We start from the raw sequence: 15421 nt of genomic DNA, 5'->3' as shown, positions 1-15421 counted from the left end.
TGTGGACTTCAGAGTCCACACAGTGGAGATGCTGAGAGGGAAGCCGCAGTCCCAGAGAGCTCAGGGCTCCACAGTGAAGGCACCAGGCTGTCACCTTGCCAGGTCCCCAAGAGCTCAGGGCCCCACAGTGGAGGCACCAGGCCAGTCCCCCTACACTTGGTCCACGCATGTGCTCCACCGCCCACCCTGGGGTGAGGCGCCTGCCGCCCAGGGTTCCCGCTTCTCTTGTGTCTGCTTGTTTCCTTCTTTCTCTTTCTCCTTTCCCCCACTTTAAGTATTGGGGCACAGTTGGCACACAGTGAGGCTCCTGCCTCAGGATGGAGCTCGGGCCTTCTTGAGGTGTGGTGGGATTGGGCAGAGCCAGCAGTTTGAAGCTGGGATAGTTTGGAGCCAGCAGCTCAGCAGCTCTGTGACTCAGGACTTTAGGGAGTGGAAGAGGTTGCAGATGGTGACTGAAGTCCCAGGTCCCAGTGCCGCCTGGTGGCAGCAGGAGAGATCTGTCCCATGCCCCTGCTTTCCCCAGAGTCCACCGGTACCCACCCTCAACGGCCCATGCATGTGGTGCAGACCTGGCTGTCCCCACAGAACGACACCCTCAGTCCCTGCCAGGTGGAGCCAACAGGACACCTGTTGAGCAGGGAAGGCCCCAAAGACACCAAGGCCAGTTCCAGAGCCCTGCACCCTTGTGCCCCCCTTTCACGGGAAGATAGGAAGACCTGTCCCTCTGTGCATTGCAGAAGCCCTCTGGGAGGAGGAACCACAGCCCTCTTGTGGGGGGCTCTCAGATTTGGGAGGGGGCAGCAGAGACTGAGTTTGGCGGCCCAGGCGGTCACTGTGCGCAAACCTGTTCTCTTCAGCAGGACCATGATGACTGTTGTTAGTTTTGTATTTACATGTGTGCGTGGCTGCCTTCCCTTCAGGGACCCAGAGCACACAGTAGGTGCTCAACAAATAATCAGTGAGTGAAAAATGTTGTGGTGAAAAGAATTGGCATTTGAAGCTGGGTGGGGTTGGTGCACACCTGTAATCCCAGCAGCTTGAGAGGCTGAGGCAGGAGGATCATGAGTTCAAAGCCAGTCTCAGCAACTTAGTGAGACCCTGTCTCAAAATAAAACAAAAAGAGCTTGGGATGTGGCTCAGTGGTTAGGCATCCCTGGGTTCAATCCCTAGTACCCAAAATAAAAAAGGATTGTCATTTGAAGTTGCTATTTCTGTAGGGAAATAGGGACAGGAGCAAATAGCTGCCATGCATGCACGTGTCTGTGGGGCCTGAGTCTCCAGCTAAGGTCCCCTTGTTTAACTTCCACAGGGGCTGCTGGGCGCCGGTGCTCTCGTCTCCCCACTAGGGGGAGGCAGGGCAATGGGAAGCGTACCCAACTGCCTGCAGGCGTCAGTGCTGGAGCCGGTTCACTCTGCAGTCTGACGTCCAGCGTCAGCCTCTTTCTGTCCCACACCATCAAGCTGAGTTTCTTAAGAATAGAAATCTCTGTAACTTAAAACAAAACAAAAAATGAGCCAGACGTTTGAGCAGGATCTGGAGGGGCTGGACAATGGTGATGAGCAGTGGGGACTGGGGATGTGCAGGGTGGTTGTTCCCTGCTTACCTTGGAGGACCCTGTTTTCCTCCTTTCTAAGCTGGGCTAGGAGCATTTCCACAACCCAGCTGAAGTCGGTTTTTTGCACACAGCTCCAACTAAGCCATGAAAACCCCTCTCGAGCTCAAAGAGGCTGTGTGGACTGGGAATGGCTGAGGCCTCTGGGGCCTGGGTGTGGGTCTCGTGGGGCAGGGGTTGGGCCTCGCAGGTCCCTGACTTGAGGCTTAGGCTGTAGTTTGCAGTTGGTGAACGTGACCCTAGTCATCTTGGGGTGCCATGCAGATCAAATGAGCAAGGAAACGAATGCGATGCTTAGGACGGTGCCTCCCAGCAAGAGCTGTGTAGGTGTCCCCTGTCCTGTCTGCAGGGAGGAACAGCAGGGAGCTTTGGACAAGGCTGACTGAGGGATAGAGTCCTGCAGACCCTCACGTCAAGGGGAGGAGAGTGAGGCTCATTTCTGCCCTGCCAAGGTCAGCTCCTCCCAGAGGGCCCGTTTGTGAGCTGGGCCCTGGGATGTCACCTGGCGCATATTTAGGACCCAAGGGAGGAGATCCACACCCTCCGCTGGACCATGTACACGCAGGGACCCCTGTGGTTGGTGGCCGGCAGGCAGTGTGTCCTAGCGGGGCAGAGATGGCTAGGGGCTTGGACAGAACTAGTCCAAGTCTGGCCGTCCTCTGACCAATTGTAAAACTCAGTTTCACTGAGCCCCGTTTCCCACCCACATCATGAGGAAAACCATGTCCTGGGAAGGTCAGAATTGCTGATGCCTATGGGTGAGTCTGCGCATCCCTTGGGCACCAGGAGCTCATCGAGGCATGACCTCTGGAGCCAGACGCAGAGGGCTGGTTCTGGCTTCCTCCCCTCCCCCTCTAGCCTTGGATTAGAAGGCCTATTGGGGACCTGTGGCAACCAGGGCCCAGGTGGTTTGCTGTTCCTTGGAAACCTGGGCCCCTGGGCCAGATTTGGGAGCTCTGCGTGCTAAAGCTTCTGGGTCCCTGTCCAGCATGAGTGGCATAGGCCAGGTCTCCCACCACGTTTCCCGCCCCAGCCCACTGTGTTTCTGAGACCCTCCCAGCACGTGGGTATCGGTGGACCTTGGAGATTCCGTGTGTGGTGGGTCCTCTTCTTGTCACACTGGGGCCTCTGACAACCAAATGTGCTGTTGCTGAGAGCTCAGAGGCCCAGCCTAATCTGGGCCATCCATCTGGAGACACAGCTGACATAGGCGTCAGCTCCTCCAGGTGCCCTCGTGCTGAGGTGGAATAGGTGATGTCCACCCAGTTCCCTGTGAGATGTTGGTGTGTCAGTGCCGAGTTTTGACCACGGGCACCGTGCGCAGCCAGCATCGGGTCCAGGGGCAGCTTCTCAGCCCAGCACCCCCCTAGCTGCTCCGCAGAAGCCAGCGCTTTCCACACCTCCAACCAGGGATGTGGCTTTTGTCCCTTTAAGTTTGCCTTTTCCAGAACAGCAAATCCTAAAAAGGAAAATCCACCTGGGAGGAATCACCCTGCACAGGCCACAGCAAGGCCTGAGACTCTGCGGCTCCTGCCTCGGCAAGGCCCGGTCTCTGAGTGTGGTTCCGGCACCACGAGGAATCTAGGGGGGGTCAAGAGGCTGTCAGCACCACCCATGGCCAGAGGGCCTGGAGCAGGCCAAGCACGCAGACCTGGATGGGGAAATTCACAGCGCATCATGAAGAGGCCGAAAGGAAAGCAGGAGGAAACAGAAGAGGCCACGTTCAGGAAGAGAGAGCCTGGCAGAGACAGCAGCTCTTCCCAGCCAACGTTAGAAATTCAGGGAAATCCAAATAAGGTTTCCCAAGGAACTCGACAACCTATGATAAAATAGGCAGGAAAAGGGCCAGGAATGGCCACGAGGATTTTAGCATCTCCGGACTTGCTCTGAAGCTGTGGTCATCACCACGGCTGTTCTTAAGACGCTAGTGGGGTGGTGCTCACACGGTGGCCATGGAACCCCTGCATGTCAGAAGGCTGAGCACACAGCAGTGGGCAGGGACTCCACAGCTGCACCTGGGACGATCGGACGCCTTCACAGAAGAATGGAACCAAACCCCAACTTCCATGAACTCCAGATGATAAAAACCTAGTAGTGAAAAAGCAAAAGTTAAAAACTTTTACAAGAAAGTATGTGTGAAGACAAGCACATTGGCCATGCCTATAATCCCAGCAACTCAGGAGGCTAAGGCAGGAGGATTGAAAGTTCAAGGCCAGCCTCAGCAACTCAGCAATACCTGTCTGAAAAAAAGGGGGTGGAGGGTGCTGAGGATGTGGATCAGTGGTTAAACACCCCTGAGTCCCACCCGTATTATTAGAAAAAAAAAAAAAAAAGCCAGGCATGTTAGTACATTCCTGTCATCCCAGCAGCTCAGGAGGCTGAATCAGGAGGATTTTAAATTCAAAGCCAGCCTGGGCAATTTAGCAAGATTTTGTCTCAAAATAAAAAATAAAAAGGGCTGGGGATGTGGCTCAGTGATTAAGCACCCCTGGGTTCAATCCCCAATACCCCAAACAAAAATAAATAAATAATAAGAGGAAATATGTGAGCAGACTTTCTCAGTAAGATATGTTTAAAAGAGTGATATATTTGTTCATTTACCTTTTGTGGTGTAGAAATTTTTAAATTGTAAATCACAAACAAGTTAAAAGAGTTTGTGCTGGGAAAAGACTTGCAGAGCATCTGTCTGAAGCAGATCGTCACCTAAAAATCACTAAGAAGATAACTTAAGGGAGGGACATCAACAGGCCAGTTATGCAGCCCAAGTGGCCCACAGGCATAAGAGGTCAGTCGACTTCACCTGCAATGAGGAGATGCAAACCCGGGTTCCATTTTGCACCCATCAAACTGGCAAAGCATTTCAGATCCGACTGTATCCGTCTGGCAAGAGAAGGGGCAACAGAACTTTCACTCAGGAGGGAGTAAAAACTGATGTCACTCTGCTGTGGGTGGGCGTCGCCTGGTGGAAGTGCTGTGCGTGTGACCCAGCAGTTCCATGCTGCCTGTGCCCTAAGGAAAGTCCCCAATGTGCATGAGGATACATGTATGAGGATGTCAGTCATGGCCGTGTGTGTCCTGGGGAGAATTGGAAAGAACTTATGTAAGCCGCAATGTGGTCATATAGTGAGGTGGCACATGGGTTCAAGAATGATCTAGAAAGACAAATCTCAACAGGGATTGCCGTAGTCTGGCTGGGCACAAATCACGAGCCACTAAAGCAGGAACAAATTTTATTTTTTCTACTGCAAGAAAAAACCTCACACACGCTCCTGGGGAATCCTCCCGAAAAGCCACGAGGCTCCTCCAGCAACCCCCAGCCGGAAATATCTCCCCCGGGAAAACCCTCCTCCTGCCCTTCGCCAACCAATGGGAACTCCCGGGGAATCCCCGTGAGAACTAAAAATAGCGCGAGAACTCAAAATTAGCGCTAGAACTCAAAAGTAGCGGCAGAGGCGGATATTAACGCCTTGCCTGTCAATCAATACTGTTGGCAAAATGCCAGGGGCCATACAGACTCGGCTGTGGCTCTCAGCAAGGGATCGCATTTCAAAACATAAGGTTGGATGAGAAGAACAAAATGCCTTGGAATCCATCCAGTGAAATTCTGTTCCTTTGCCCCAAACAGGGAGAACACGATACTATCTATGCATAGCCCGTGTAGTTAACCCATTATGTTCCATCATCCTAGATGCAACACCTATAGAATTCTATAGAATCCCTATAAATTGTTCAATATAGGTTATTACAAGTGTCCTATGTAAAGGATTGATGGCACACAATGGGCTTAATAAAATAAGGTGTGGATAATAAATACCAAATTCACAACTTTGGGGGCAGGGGAAAGGATCATAGCAGGAAAGTGTATATGAGGGACTTCAAAGGTGTCTCACTTAAATTTTTTTCCATATTTAAAATAATTGAAACACATCTATTGGAATGCCAAAAGGAACTCGGGAATCACAAAGCATCCTTCCATTGGAATAGAGAGCAAAGTTGGGCATGGTAGTGCACACCTGTGACCCCAGCACCTCAGGAGCTGAGGCACGAGGGTCATAACTTTGAGGCCAGCCTCAGCAACTTAGAAAGACCCTAAGCAACTTAGCAAGCCCCCAACTCAAAATAAAAAAGTAAGAAGGGCTGGGGATGTGGCTTGGTGGTTAAGCACCCTGGGTTCAATCCCTAGTAGCAACAATAACAACAAAAAGAGTATAGGCAGCAAAGCAGCCCAGGAGAGTCACTTCCATTAAGGTGAAAAAAACTGATTTATAAGTTTTTACCAAAACCCTCAGGGAATAGTAATTATAATTTATATATTTTTAACATTAAGAACATAAAGCACAAAATACAATCAGTATAAATTTATATTGCTTTGGATGCTCAGAAGAAACAGGATGAACTGGAAGAACTTTATGCAAACTTGTTTTTTTCAATGCAACACACCATCTTCTAAAAATTTTTAACCATAACATGTGCATCCCGAGTCCACAGACCATGTGTGTACTAATATGCACACATGTGTCCATATGCCATGTGTGTACCTGCAGGTACACTTGTGTCCCTAGACCATGTGAGTACCTGCATGCCCATGTGTGTCCCTAGACCATGTGTGTACCTGCATTGCACATGTGTGTCCCTAAACCATCTGTGTACCTGCATGCACATGTGTGCCCATGGACTGTGTGTACACACATGCACATGTGTATCCATAGACCATTGTGTACCTACATGCACACGAGTGTCCATAGACCATGTGTGTTCCTGCATGCACAAGCATGTCCATAGACCATAACCAACACGCAGGGGAGGAGATCGAGTGTGGGAGTACCGTTTCTTTAGAGTGGTTTGTTTTATGGTGGAATAAACACCTGTATAAATAGGCTCATTATTCTGCTTACACTTCACGTTTTAATTTTAGAAAAACTATTGCTAGCGTTGATTCTAGAATGGTCAGTGCAGTTTAAACACTGGCTGGTCTGGTGGTTTGCGAGTCTTGGACTCAGCTGGCAATGGCAGCACTGGAGCCTGTAGTGGAGCCCCAGCCTGTGCAGCATCTGTGGCCCCGGGACAGCCCAGCGCTCCTCTGGGCACCTGGATGGTCAGTGTGTGTGAGCAGCACCTCCCCCTGCTCAGAGCTCCAGGGGGGGCCTCAGAGCTGTGTTCCCCAATGCTGGCCCATGGGTAGGTGTGGTGCCCACCATCTTGGACTGTCCTTTTCTACCTGAGCACTTGCTAGGACACTGGGCATTCTCTTAGGGCAGATTGGCCTGGAGATCAGGAAAGAGTCCATGGTGTGAGGACCAGGAAATAACTCTCTGGACCAGGGTTTCCAGCATGTCCTGTGGGCTCTCGGCTGGAGAAGGCCTGTGGGGCGTCCTGTCCTGCGCCCTGTGGACATGTGCCCTCCAGAGGCCAGCAGCACCCTCCTTGCTATGATAACTGAAGGAGCTCCAGGCGCCGCCCAGATGCCCCTGGACAATGGGATCGCCCTGCTGGGACCTGCCGCCTGGAGCGTTGTGATCCTAGGAGCCTCCGGCACCCCTGCATTCTGGAGGGTGCAGGTGGATGGTGTGGGGGGAGCAGCCTGAAGAAGGCTCCTAACTGGAGCAACAGGGGCAGGGGCACAGACAGCAGAAGGCGGCAGCAGGCGGGCACCCCTGACCTCTGGAGGGGTTGCTGGCCACAGGCACTGACATGAGGAGGAGGAGGGTGGGTGCCAGCCCTGGGCCCCTGGCGCTGTGAGGCTCTGTCATGGACACCCCACTCTGCCTGTGCGGGCCTGAGCCTTGATGGAGCCTGTACACATTTGACCACTCTCCTCTTGGGCTCTGCAGGGCTGTCACTGGAGGGTGGACTACGTTCCTTGGGGATAAATGACAGTTGTTTGATCATTTCCTCAAAAGACACATATCAGGCACCCACCTGGTCAGGGGCTCTTCCAGGCACTTGGACCCCAGTGAACCCAGAGCTGGGTGGTGTGAACAGGGAGCCCCAGGGTCTTGGTCTGTGAAGGTCGTCCAAGATGTCCAGTCCCAGGTGACAGAGAACGGGCCAGCCCACTGTCAGTCCTAGCCCTAGCCCTAACCTGCAGTCAGCCCACTCGGGTGAGCATGCCCAGTGCCATTGTTGCCTGAAATGTCCCTAGGGCTGCCGCTGCTCAGGGCCACAGGCCTAGAGGGGTTGTAGACACCCCAGAGGGAGGAGCGCAAGGCCTCCCAGTGGGGTGCTTCCCTTGAGCTCCTGAGACAGGCCTTAAAGGGTCAGTGGGCTTTAACAAACCAGTCCTGGGGCTGGGGAAGGTCCTACACTCAGATGGGGGCTCTGAGAAAGCCGCCAGAGTCACGGGTCGCTGGCACACTGGGACAGCTGCTGACTGGTGACCCGAGGCCTTGGGGCGCTGGGAAGGCACAGCACTGCGTGGAGAGGGCCTTGCGGGGCACCTGGTCTGGGAACACAGGCACCAGTGCCCCCTGGCTGGGACTGCTGCATTCACTGCTCTTCCTCCAAAGCAGATTAGGAGGGTTGCAAGCCCCTCCCCCAAGGGGTGACATGCTAATTGTCATTGAGACCAAAATGTAAATTTGTCTGTGTGGGACCCAGGGGCAGGGGCTGGCTCCCAGCTGACCTACCCAGCCCCAACCTCAGGGCAGGGGGAGGCCTGCCTGGCAGACACGGGTGACATTTCCCCAGAGTGGATGGTGAGCCTTGTCGGAGACCAGCTCCAACAGGGGGTCTCAGGAGACAAACAGATGGTGAGGAGTCGGCGAAAGCGGGGTGGAGAAACAACACAGACACCAAAGTGAAGGTGCTGAATCCCAATCTTTACTTGTGAAGTTCACCATATATACTTTTCATTTTGGCAGGTTCACAGTACTTTGTGGTTACAAAACAGGAATCATTATTCAAAGAAACAAAATATTACGTAGCTACAATTAGAATAGAAGAATGTATCTTGGCTTATGCATAAGCAAGCATTTTTCCTTTCAGTTTGCGTTTTGCTTTAAGCTGTTTCTGTTTAGTTAACGTTTAATAATAGTTAGAAATGTCCCAACTATTGGCCTATACCTTGACTATTCTTTCTTGACTTACTGACTGGAACTGGTGCCATGGTTACGGCAAGTGGTTAACTTGTTATTAATTTTAATCAAACAAGAGTAAGAGCACAAACCATTGTGCACAGGAAGAACAAGTTGCCCAGTACTAAGCACTAATCTATCTTCTTAACATTAATTCTTCTTCTCTAGATTTTAATTTAATTTCTCAAAAACTTCCTTGACAGGAATACAGGGAGTTTTTCATTAGACATTATCAATTTACGCTCCACAGCTGAATCATTGCATTTAGAGCAAACAGATCTATTCTTAGAAGTAGTTGCATTAATTGGGAAAGTCATGTTTTTTCCTTCATGCTTAATGGTCATATGAGAAGTCGCAACTATACTTATTAAAGGAGTACAAAAACAAACCAGCCCATTCCCAGAAACATACTGCGCTCCTCCAGAGGATGGACGCCCTGCGCCATCCACCTCAGTAGGGCCTTGCCATTGCCTGAGTCAGGGGAAGGGTGCAGCAGAGCCTGAAGCTTTGCTGATTCAGCCCACGCTGTGGCCTCCCTCTGGATGCTGAGACCTCAGACCCAAGGTCAGGAGTGTCCAGGATGGTGTGACTTCACCCAGGAGCTTTGTGCAATGAACGCCTACTTAGCGAGCACTTCACCCTGGGCCGCTCATATCAGACGGAGCAGACCATCCGGTGCTGTGGACAGGGCACGGCAGTGAAAGCCGATGACCACACAGTCCCAATGGTGCTGTGGTCCCTGCTCCTGGGACCATGGTGTGGGGGTGGAACACAGGGTCTTGTGTGTGCCAGGCAAGCGCTTTACCATGGAGCCACACCTCCACCCTTTCTATTTTCTTATTTTGAGGTAGGGCCTCACTAAGTTGCTGATGCTGGCCTTGAACTTGTGGTCCTCCTGCCTCAGCCTCCCAAGTTGCTGGAATCTCAGGGTGTGCTGGGATGGCCACCCTGACTGGCTTGCTTCTGCATTTCGGGAACAGTGGTTAATGTGGGGTGGGGATGCGCTGGGGTTGACCAGGTTACCATTACAATGGGAGAAGCTTATTCTGGCTATAGGATCAGAGATCAAGTCCAGTTGGGCAGGCTTTGTGGGGCTTCAGAAGAGGTCAGCAGCCGGAGCGGAAAGGTGGCCTTTGATTTCAGGCATCTTGGCTGCTCAGCTGGACCCCCCCACACTTGTGGCCTCTGTGACCCCCAACCATCTTTTCATATTGACAGACCACAAGTTGAAGGAAGCGGGGGTGGGCTGGGCCAGGGGGTTTCCAGGGGCAACCACCATCAGCAGGAGGACCTGGGGGCCCAGGCTGGAGGGACCCAGCCCCACAGCAGCCTGGAGGACTGTTCCTGGTCCCGAGACAGACAGCTTCCCCCAAGTAGAATGAATGGAAGCTACACTTCTGCTTTCTCTCTCTCCTGTTCAGGCTCATATTTGGCACCCTCTACCCTGCGTACTACTCCTACAAGGCTGTGAAGTCCAAGGACATTAAGGAGTATGTAAGTAGAGCCCTTTGCTGCATGGCGGGGGTGGGGGGGTGAGGGCTGGGTGCAGGGTTTGCCCTCAGGAGTGGGCCTGTGGCTGGTGGAGACTCCTCTGCAGTGGGTCCCAGTCTGGGCCCTGAGTGTGGTGGGAAAGCAGAGCTGCTCAGCCAGAAGACAGGGTGCCCATGCGTGAGTGACCTCACCACCCTCAGCCTCAGTTTCCTTGTTGGGACACACTGTGGACCCTGGGGTCAGCCTGGCATGGCGGGCAGGGCACCTGTCCTGGGGTCTTCCTGGTGGTACCACTCTGGCCCTACTCCAGCCTGCGGTTCCTCCTGCTCCAGGGTGGGCCTGTTGCTGTGTCAGCTGTTTGAGAGCAGGCGCTGCTCACCACCCATCGGTGTCCCCAGCAGCTTGCAGAAGGCTGAGAACAGGAAAGGCTGCGGAGGACCCCTGGTTGGAGGGTCCTCTGGGCACTGTCCATGGACATGCTGGGTCCCTTCCACAGAACTGCTAGGCCACCGTGATTGACAGGCATGTCTGGTGGAGGACAGAAGGTGCCCTCGCCCTGGAGGACACACCCAGCTCTGTTCAAGGTGGTGACTTGGCATGGGAAGCCTGGTCAAGGCCTGGCTCTGAAGTTCAGTGGCTGCAAGGCTAGACCAATGCCTGAAGTTCCAGGAGCCTCCATGTCCTCCCTGGGCAGTGGGTGGGGGACAGCAGCCGTCTCTTGCTCAGACATTACCTGGCAAGTTTGACGCAGGTAAGGAAATCACTCAGAGTGGGCCTGGAGAGCATTGCTGCAGGTTTCCCAGAGCCCTGATAAAGAAGCTGGCCACCCCGGATTCCAGCCACCTCGGCCCTCTCTCCCAGGTCCCTAGTACTCCCTGGGGCACCTGCCTGGCTGGTGCTCTGCTCCTAAGCAGGGGACCTAGGGGTGGTTCCTCCTCTGGAGACAGTCCCTGGACTGCGGGAGCCTGTCTCAGCGAGCACACTGTGGATAGTGGTGACGCTGCTGGCACAGGACCCGCAGGGCTCGACTGATTGGGCCAAGGTGAAGCTTCAGTGGCCTTTCCTCCTGGCTCTTCCCCTCACAGGGCAGCGGGCCAGGGAGGGCCTTGTTGGTCAGCACGGGCAGGGCTGACCCTCCACTCCCCAGGGCAGAAAGCCCCAGCTGAGCTCAGCCTGGTGTGCTGCTCTGTGTCACTGAACTCGCGGGGGTCTGGTGTAGACGGGACTGGCAGCCCGTCAACACAGAGTTGACACTGATGCCAGGCAGCTGTCCTGTGGGCCCCAGGGAAGCTCTGAGGTCGGGAGGCTTCTGGGTGAGAGTGGGGTGGAGGAAAGTGGAGCATTGGGGCCCCTTTCTCTGCTCACACTCAGGTCACACACCACACGCTCAGTGTCACACACAGTCACAGTGTCACAGCCAGCATTACAGGCACATGTGCTTACATGCCCACACTTGCTCTCATGCACACACACACACACACATTCCTTTCCCAGTGGCCCATTTGTACAGAAGAGGAGCTGGGGGTCCTTGACACTCTCCGGAGCCTCCACCTTGCAGACACACCTTCTGGAGACACTCCCTGGGCTTCCCTGGCCTCTCCAGCTCCTCCTTCTCCCTGCTGGTGACTGTCCCTGGGCTGCCCTGGCCTCTCCAGCTCCCTCCTACTCCCTGCTGATGACTGTCCCTGGGCTGCCCTGGGCCTCTCCAGCTCCCTCCTCCTCCCTGCTGGTGACTGTCCCTGGGCTGCCCTGGGCCTCTCCAGCTCCCTCCTGCTCCCTGCTGGTGACTGTCTCTGGGCTGCTCTGGGCCTCTCCAGCTCCCTCCTGCTCCCTGCTGGTGACTGTCCCTGGGCTGCCCTGGGCCTCTCCAGCTCCCTCCTGCTCCCTGCTGGTGACAGTCCCTGGGCTGCCCTGGGCCTCTCCAGCTCCCTCCTGCTCCCTGCTGGTGACTGTCCCTGGGCTGCCCTGGCCTCTCCAGCTCCCTCTTGCTCCCTACTGGTGACACTCCCTGGGCTGCTCTGGTCTCTCCACCTCCCTCCTGCTCCCTGCTGGTGACTGTCCCTGGGCTGCCCTGGCCTCTCCAGCTCCCTCTTGCTCCCTACTGGTGACACTCCCTGGGCTGCTCTGGTCTCTCCACCTCCCTCCTGCTCCCTGCTGGTGACTGTCCCTGGGCTGCCCTGGCCTTTCCAGCTCTTCCTGTTCCCTGCTCCCAGGCTCAGCAGAGCCCCTCCCAAGTCCCTGCAGGGCTCAGTCTCCATTTCCCCGTCAGGTGGCAGGTCACCAGGGACCCCCTGCAGGGTCTGCAGGTGCAGCCTCTTCTGGGCCTTGTCAGGCGGGCTGCCTCCTTGGCAGACTCTGCAAGAAACCTGGGTCCAACCTCCAAACCTCCTGGAGGCCACCTGCACCCTTGGCTGCTGGTCCCCATTCCAGAGCCAGCCTCTCGTGTCCCTGGGCGCTCTGCCACATCCCTTCTCCCTCTGACCAGCCAGGACGTTTCTCCTCTTCTAAGGACGTGTGATTACCTGGGGCCCAGGACACCCTTCCCTCGGGAGGCTTTAGCTACTCCTCGCAGCCACCTCGTAGGGCTTGGGTATGGGTGTCCTGGGGAGCTGTGCACCACACCCTCCTCCCCTGTGTCCGAATGGCCAGCGCCCTGTGGGAGAGAGCACAAAGTACATGAGTTAGGATCACTAAGTGATGCAGAACATGGGAAGGGAGAAGGTAAACGCTGCAGTCCATACTCACGAAGCTGGTCAGGAGATTATAGCAGTGTTGGAATCTAGCTTTCAAGATGATTTCTAAAGGATGAATCATGATTCTCAGACAAATGAAAATAAGGGCATGTTGAAGATTTTCCTGAACTCCTTAATTATTGTGGTGACCCATAGGGTGTAAAGTGGTTCAGAGGGGCTCGGGTTAACACGCCAGATCCCTGCAGAATCAGGATGCTCAAGGCTCGTGCTGGGTACCCTGCACTCCACAGAATCCATGCCTTCCCCTCCCCGGGTTCCCCTGGCCCTTCCCTCTTCTGTCACCCTATTCATGCCCGAGTGGCCTTGGTTGGCACTTGGTGAGAGGGCTCTCTGTGCACACTGTGAGAACGAAGGCCTTGTGATCTTGCCTCCGCAGGGTTCAGCAATGAGCCACCACTTTCACCTCCAATGGGGACAGTAAAGGAGCCCCCACAGTGGACCCCCAGTCCCTCTACCCTGGTCCCCCTGACAATCAGGATTGTCACTGCATTGAAGCCTGCAGGTTGCCCTGTACCTATATTCCAGTGAGTGTCTTGAGGTGGCCAGGTGACATTTTGTTCGAACCATCTCGTACTCCTGGTGGATGCAGCTACCTCTCAGGTAATAAAGCCACTGAAAAGCAGTGTCAGAGATTTGGAGGTGAGGGCAAGGGTGCCATGGGTGAGCTGGACCTCAGCCTGTGTGCGTGAGCAGGATCCCGTCAGACGCCAGCCCTGGTCTAGAGGGTCCTGGTGAGTGGCACACTCTCACATCCGAAGCGCTCTAAGGCAGTGCAGGTGGTATGGCTCTGTGGACCACATTGTGAGCCGCGAGGAGCTGCCATTGGGCTGAACTAGGAGACAGGTCGCCCTAGCAGCTTGGTTCCTGAGCCTGGAGGCCCTGGCTAGGAAGCAGGGCCATGTGTCGGTGACAGAGTCAGAGAAGAAATGCACCCAGGACAGCATGCCCACCCAGGAGAGGCCGAGCATTCCGTGGGGCTCCCCGCCTCAGGGCCAGGCTGTGGGGTGCACAAGAGTAGAGGCTCCCCAGAGTGTCACCTTGTCACCCCATCTCTGTGCTCGGAGGAGGCCCCTGGCGAGAAGCAACGAATGGGGTTCAACACTGAGAAGGGCCCTCCCTGAGACCCTGGCCCCTGTGCTGGGGAGGGGGGCCTGGGCGTGGCCCCCTCCATGAGGCTCTGTGGGAAGGTAGAGGGAGGCAGACTGAGGAGCAGCGGGGAGCCATGTCAGCTGGTACGTGGCCCCAGTGGCGGTGGCTGTGGACACAGGCTCCACCGGTGAACACCCGATGGAGGCAGTGGAGAGGATGGCCCTGGACGGGCTCTTGTGTGTGGAGGGTGCACACGGGACGAGTCTTGCTACTTCCACATGCTGTCAGTCCCTGGGAGGGGGCTGCCTGCTGTCAAGTGAGGCCACAGAGGCCCAAGCATCAGGAGTGCCCACTGGGGAACCCGTTTCCTGGTGGTCACAGGAGAACACGATTCCCATCTCTGGGGCACCCTGTCGGGCTGCGTGTGACCCCTCAGGTCCTATTTGGGGGAAGCGTTTTAAGGTGGGGGGGGGCGTGATGGGAGCTTCTCCAGGCTGACAGCCCACCATGGCTCCTTGTTTCTGGGGGCTCAGCCTCCTTGCTTGGTCTGTCCTCCGGGGGCCTGTTGGGCCCCCTGGGTGTCCTCTGGACTCTCAGTCCATCCTTCGCCCTTCTCCCCAATTGGCTTTCTTCACCTTCTGTTGGGTGGTACTGTGTCCGTCTATCACTGGTGCCCGGCTTTGGCGGGTATCTCACAGCCACCGACAGGGGCCCTGGCAGGGAGCATGGGTCACCTCCAAGCTGTCTTCTTCTCCAAAAGCCGTTAGGGCATGTTTCCCAGTATGCCTACCCCCTGTGCACCTTTGGGAGCCATCTTCTCTTTCCCACCCACAACGCCCACATCAAAATCATGTCCACCCAGTGCCCATTGTGTGCCAGGAGCCAGAGGAGTGAGCAGGCTCTGGGGACATAACCACTTGCGAGAAGGGCTGCTGGCCACCTTGGGGAGCTCTGTCCACAGAGCAGCAGAGCAACAGCAGGCACCTTCGCAAGGCTCAGTGAGCACTGGACGGCCAGAGGGTCACTGGGGGAGGGACGGGCCACCTGGGCTCCAGGCACTTCCTAGAGGCTGAGGCTGAGGCCAGGGGTGAACCTGGAGACAGAAGGCGGCACTCTTCAGGAAAGCGGAGTGGGTGGGCATGGGCAGGGGTGCAGCGGGAGCCTGGAGCGAGAGGCCGGGGCCATCAGTGCTTTTCAGAACCAATGCAAGGAGTTTGGGTTTTTTCACAACAAGGAACCACTGGAGGGTTGAGCTAGGCCAGAGGATCGCCCATCTGGGATCAGGTCACTGTGCCTGGAGCGAGAGGGCAGGGTGGAAAGGAGGGCAGGGCAGAGCATGAGGGGCAGCCGCATTCTAGACAGGTCTAAGTGAGGCCAGCCCGTGGGTGGAGAGAAGACGGGG

The 15421-nt window shown here is 55.3% G+C and overlaps 1 protein-coding gene across 8 annotated transcripts in view; it reads left to right on the top strand.

Moving 5' to 3' along the window:
• Nucleotides 1–15421, top strand: part of Reep1 (receptor accessory protein 1) — an 83656-nt gene that overhangs the window by 33862 nt on the left and 34373 nt on the right. For 6 of the 8 annotated variants that reach the window (XM_077791958.1, XM_026409467.2, XM_026409468.2 and 3 more), the window contains exon 2: nucleotides 10108–10180. In XM_077791958.1, the coding sequence (XP_077648084.1) occupies nucleotides 10108–10180 (73 nt within the window). Of the gene's footprint in view, nucleotides 1–10107; nucleotides 10181–10823; nucleotides 10929–15421 lie in introns of those variants that run through there. The other 2 variants (XM_026409470.2, XM_026409469.2) reach the window with 2 other exon arrangements.

The sequence above is a fragment of the Urocitellus parryii genome, chromosome 12 (assembly GCF_045843805.1).
Source record: "Urocitellus parryii isolate mUroPar1 chromosome 12, mUroPar1.hap1, whole genome shotgun sequence".
NCBI lineage: Eukaryota > Metazoa > Chordata > Mammalia > Rodentia > Sciuridae > Urocitellus > Urocitellus parryii.
The sequence above is the reverse complement of the archived record's forward strand: the minus strand, read 5'-3'. Positions and strand labels throughout refer to the sequence as shown.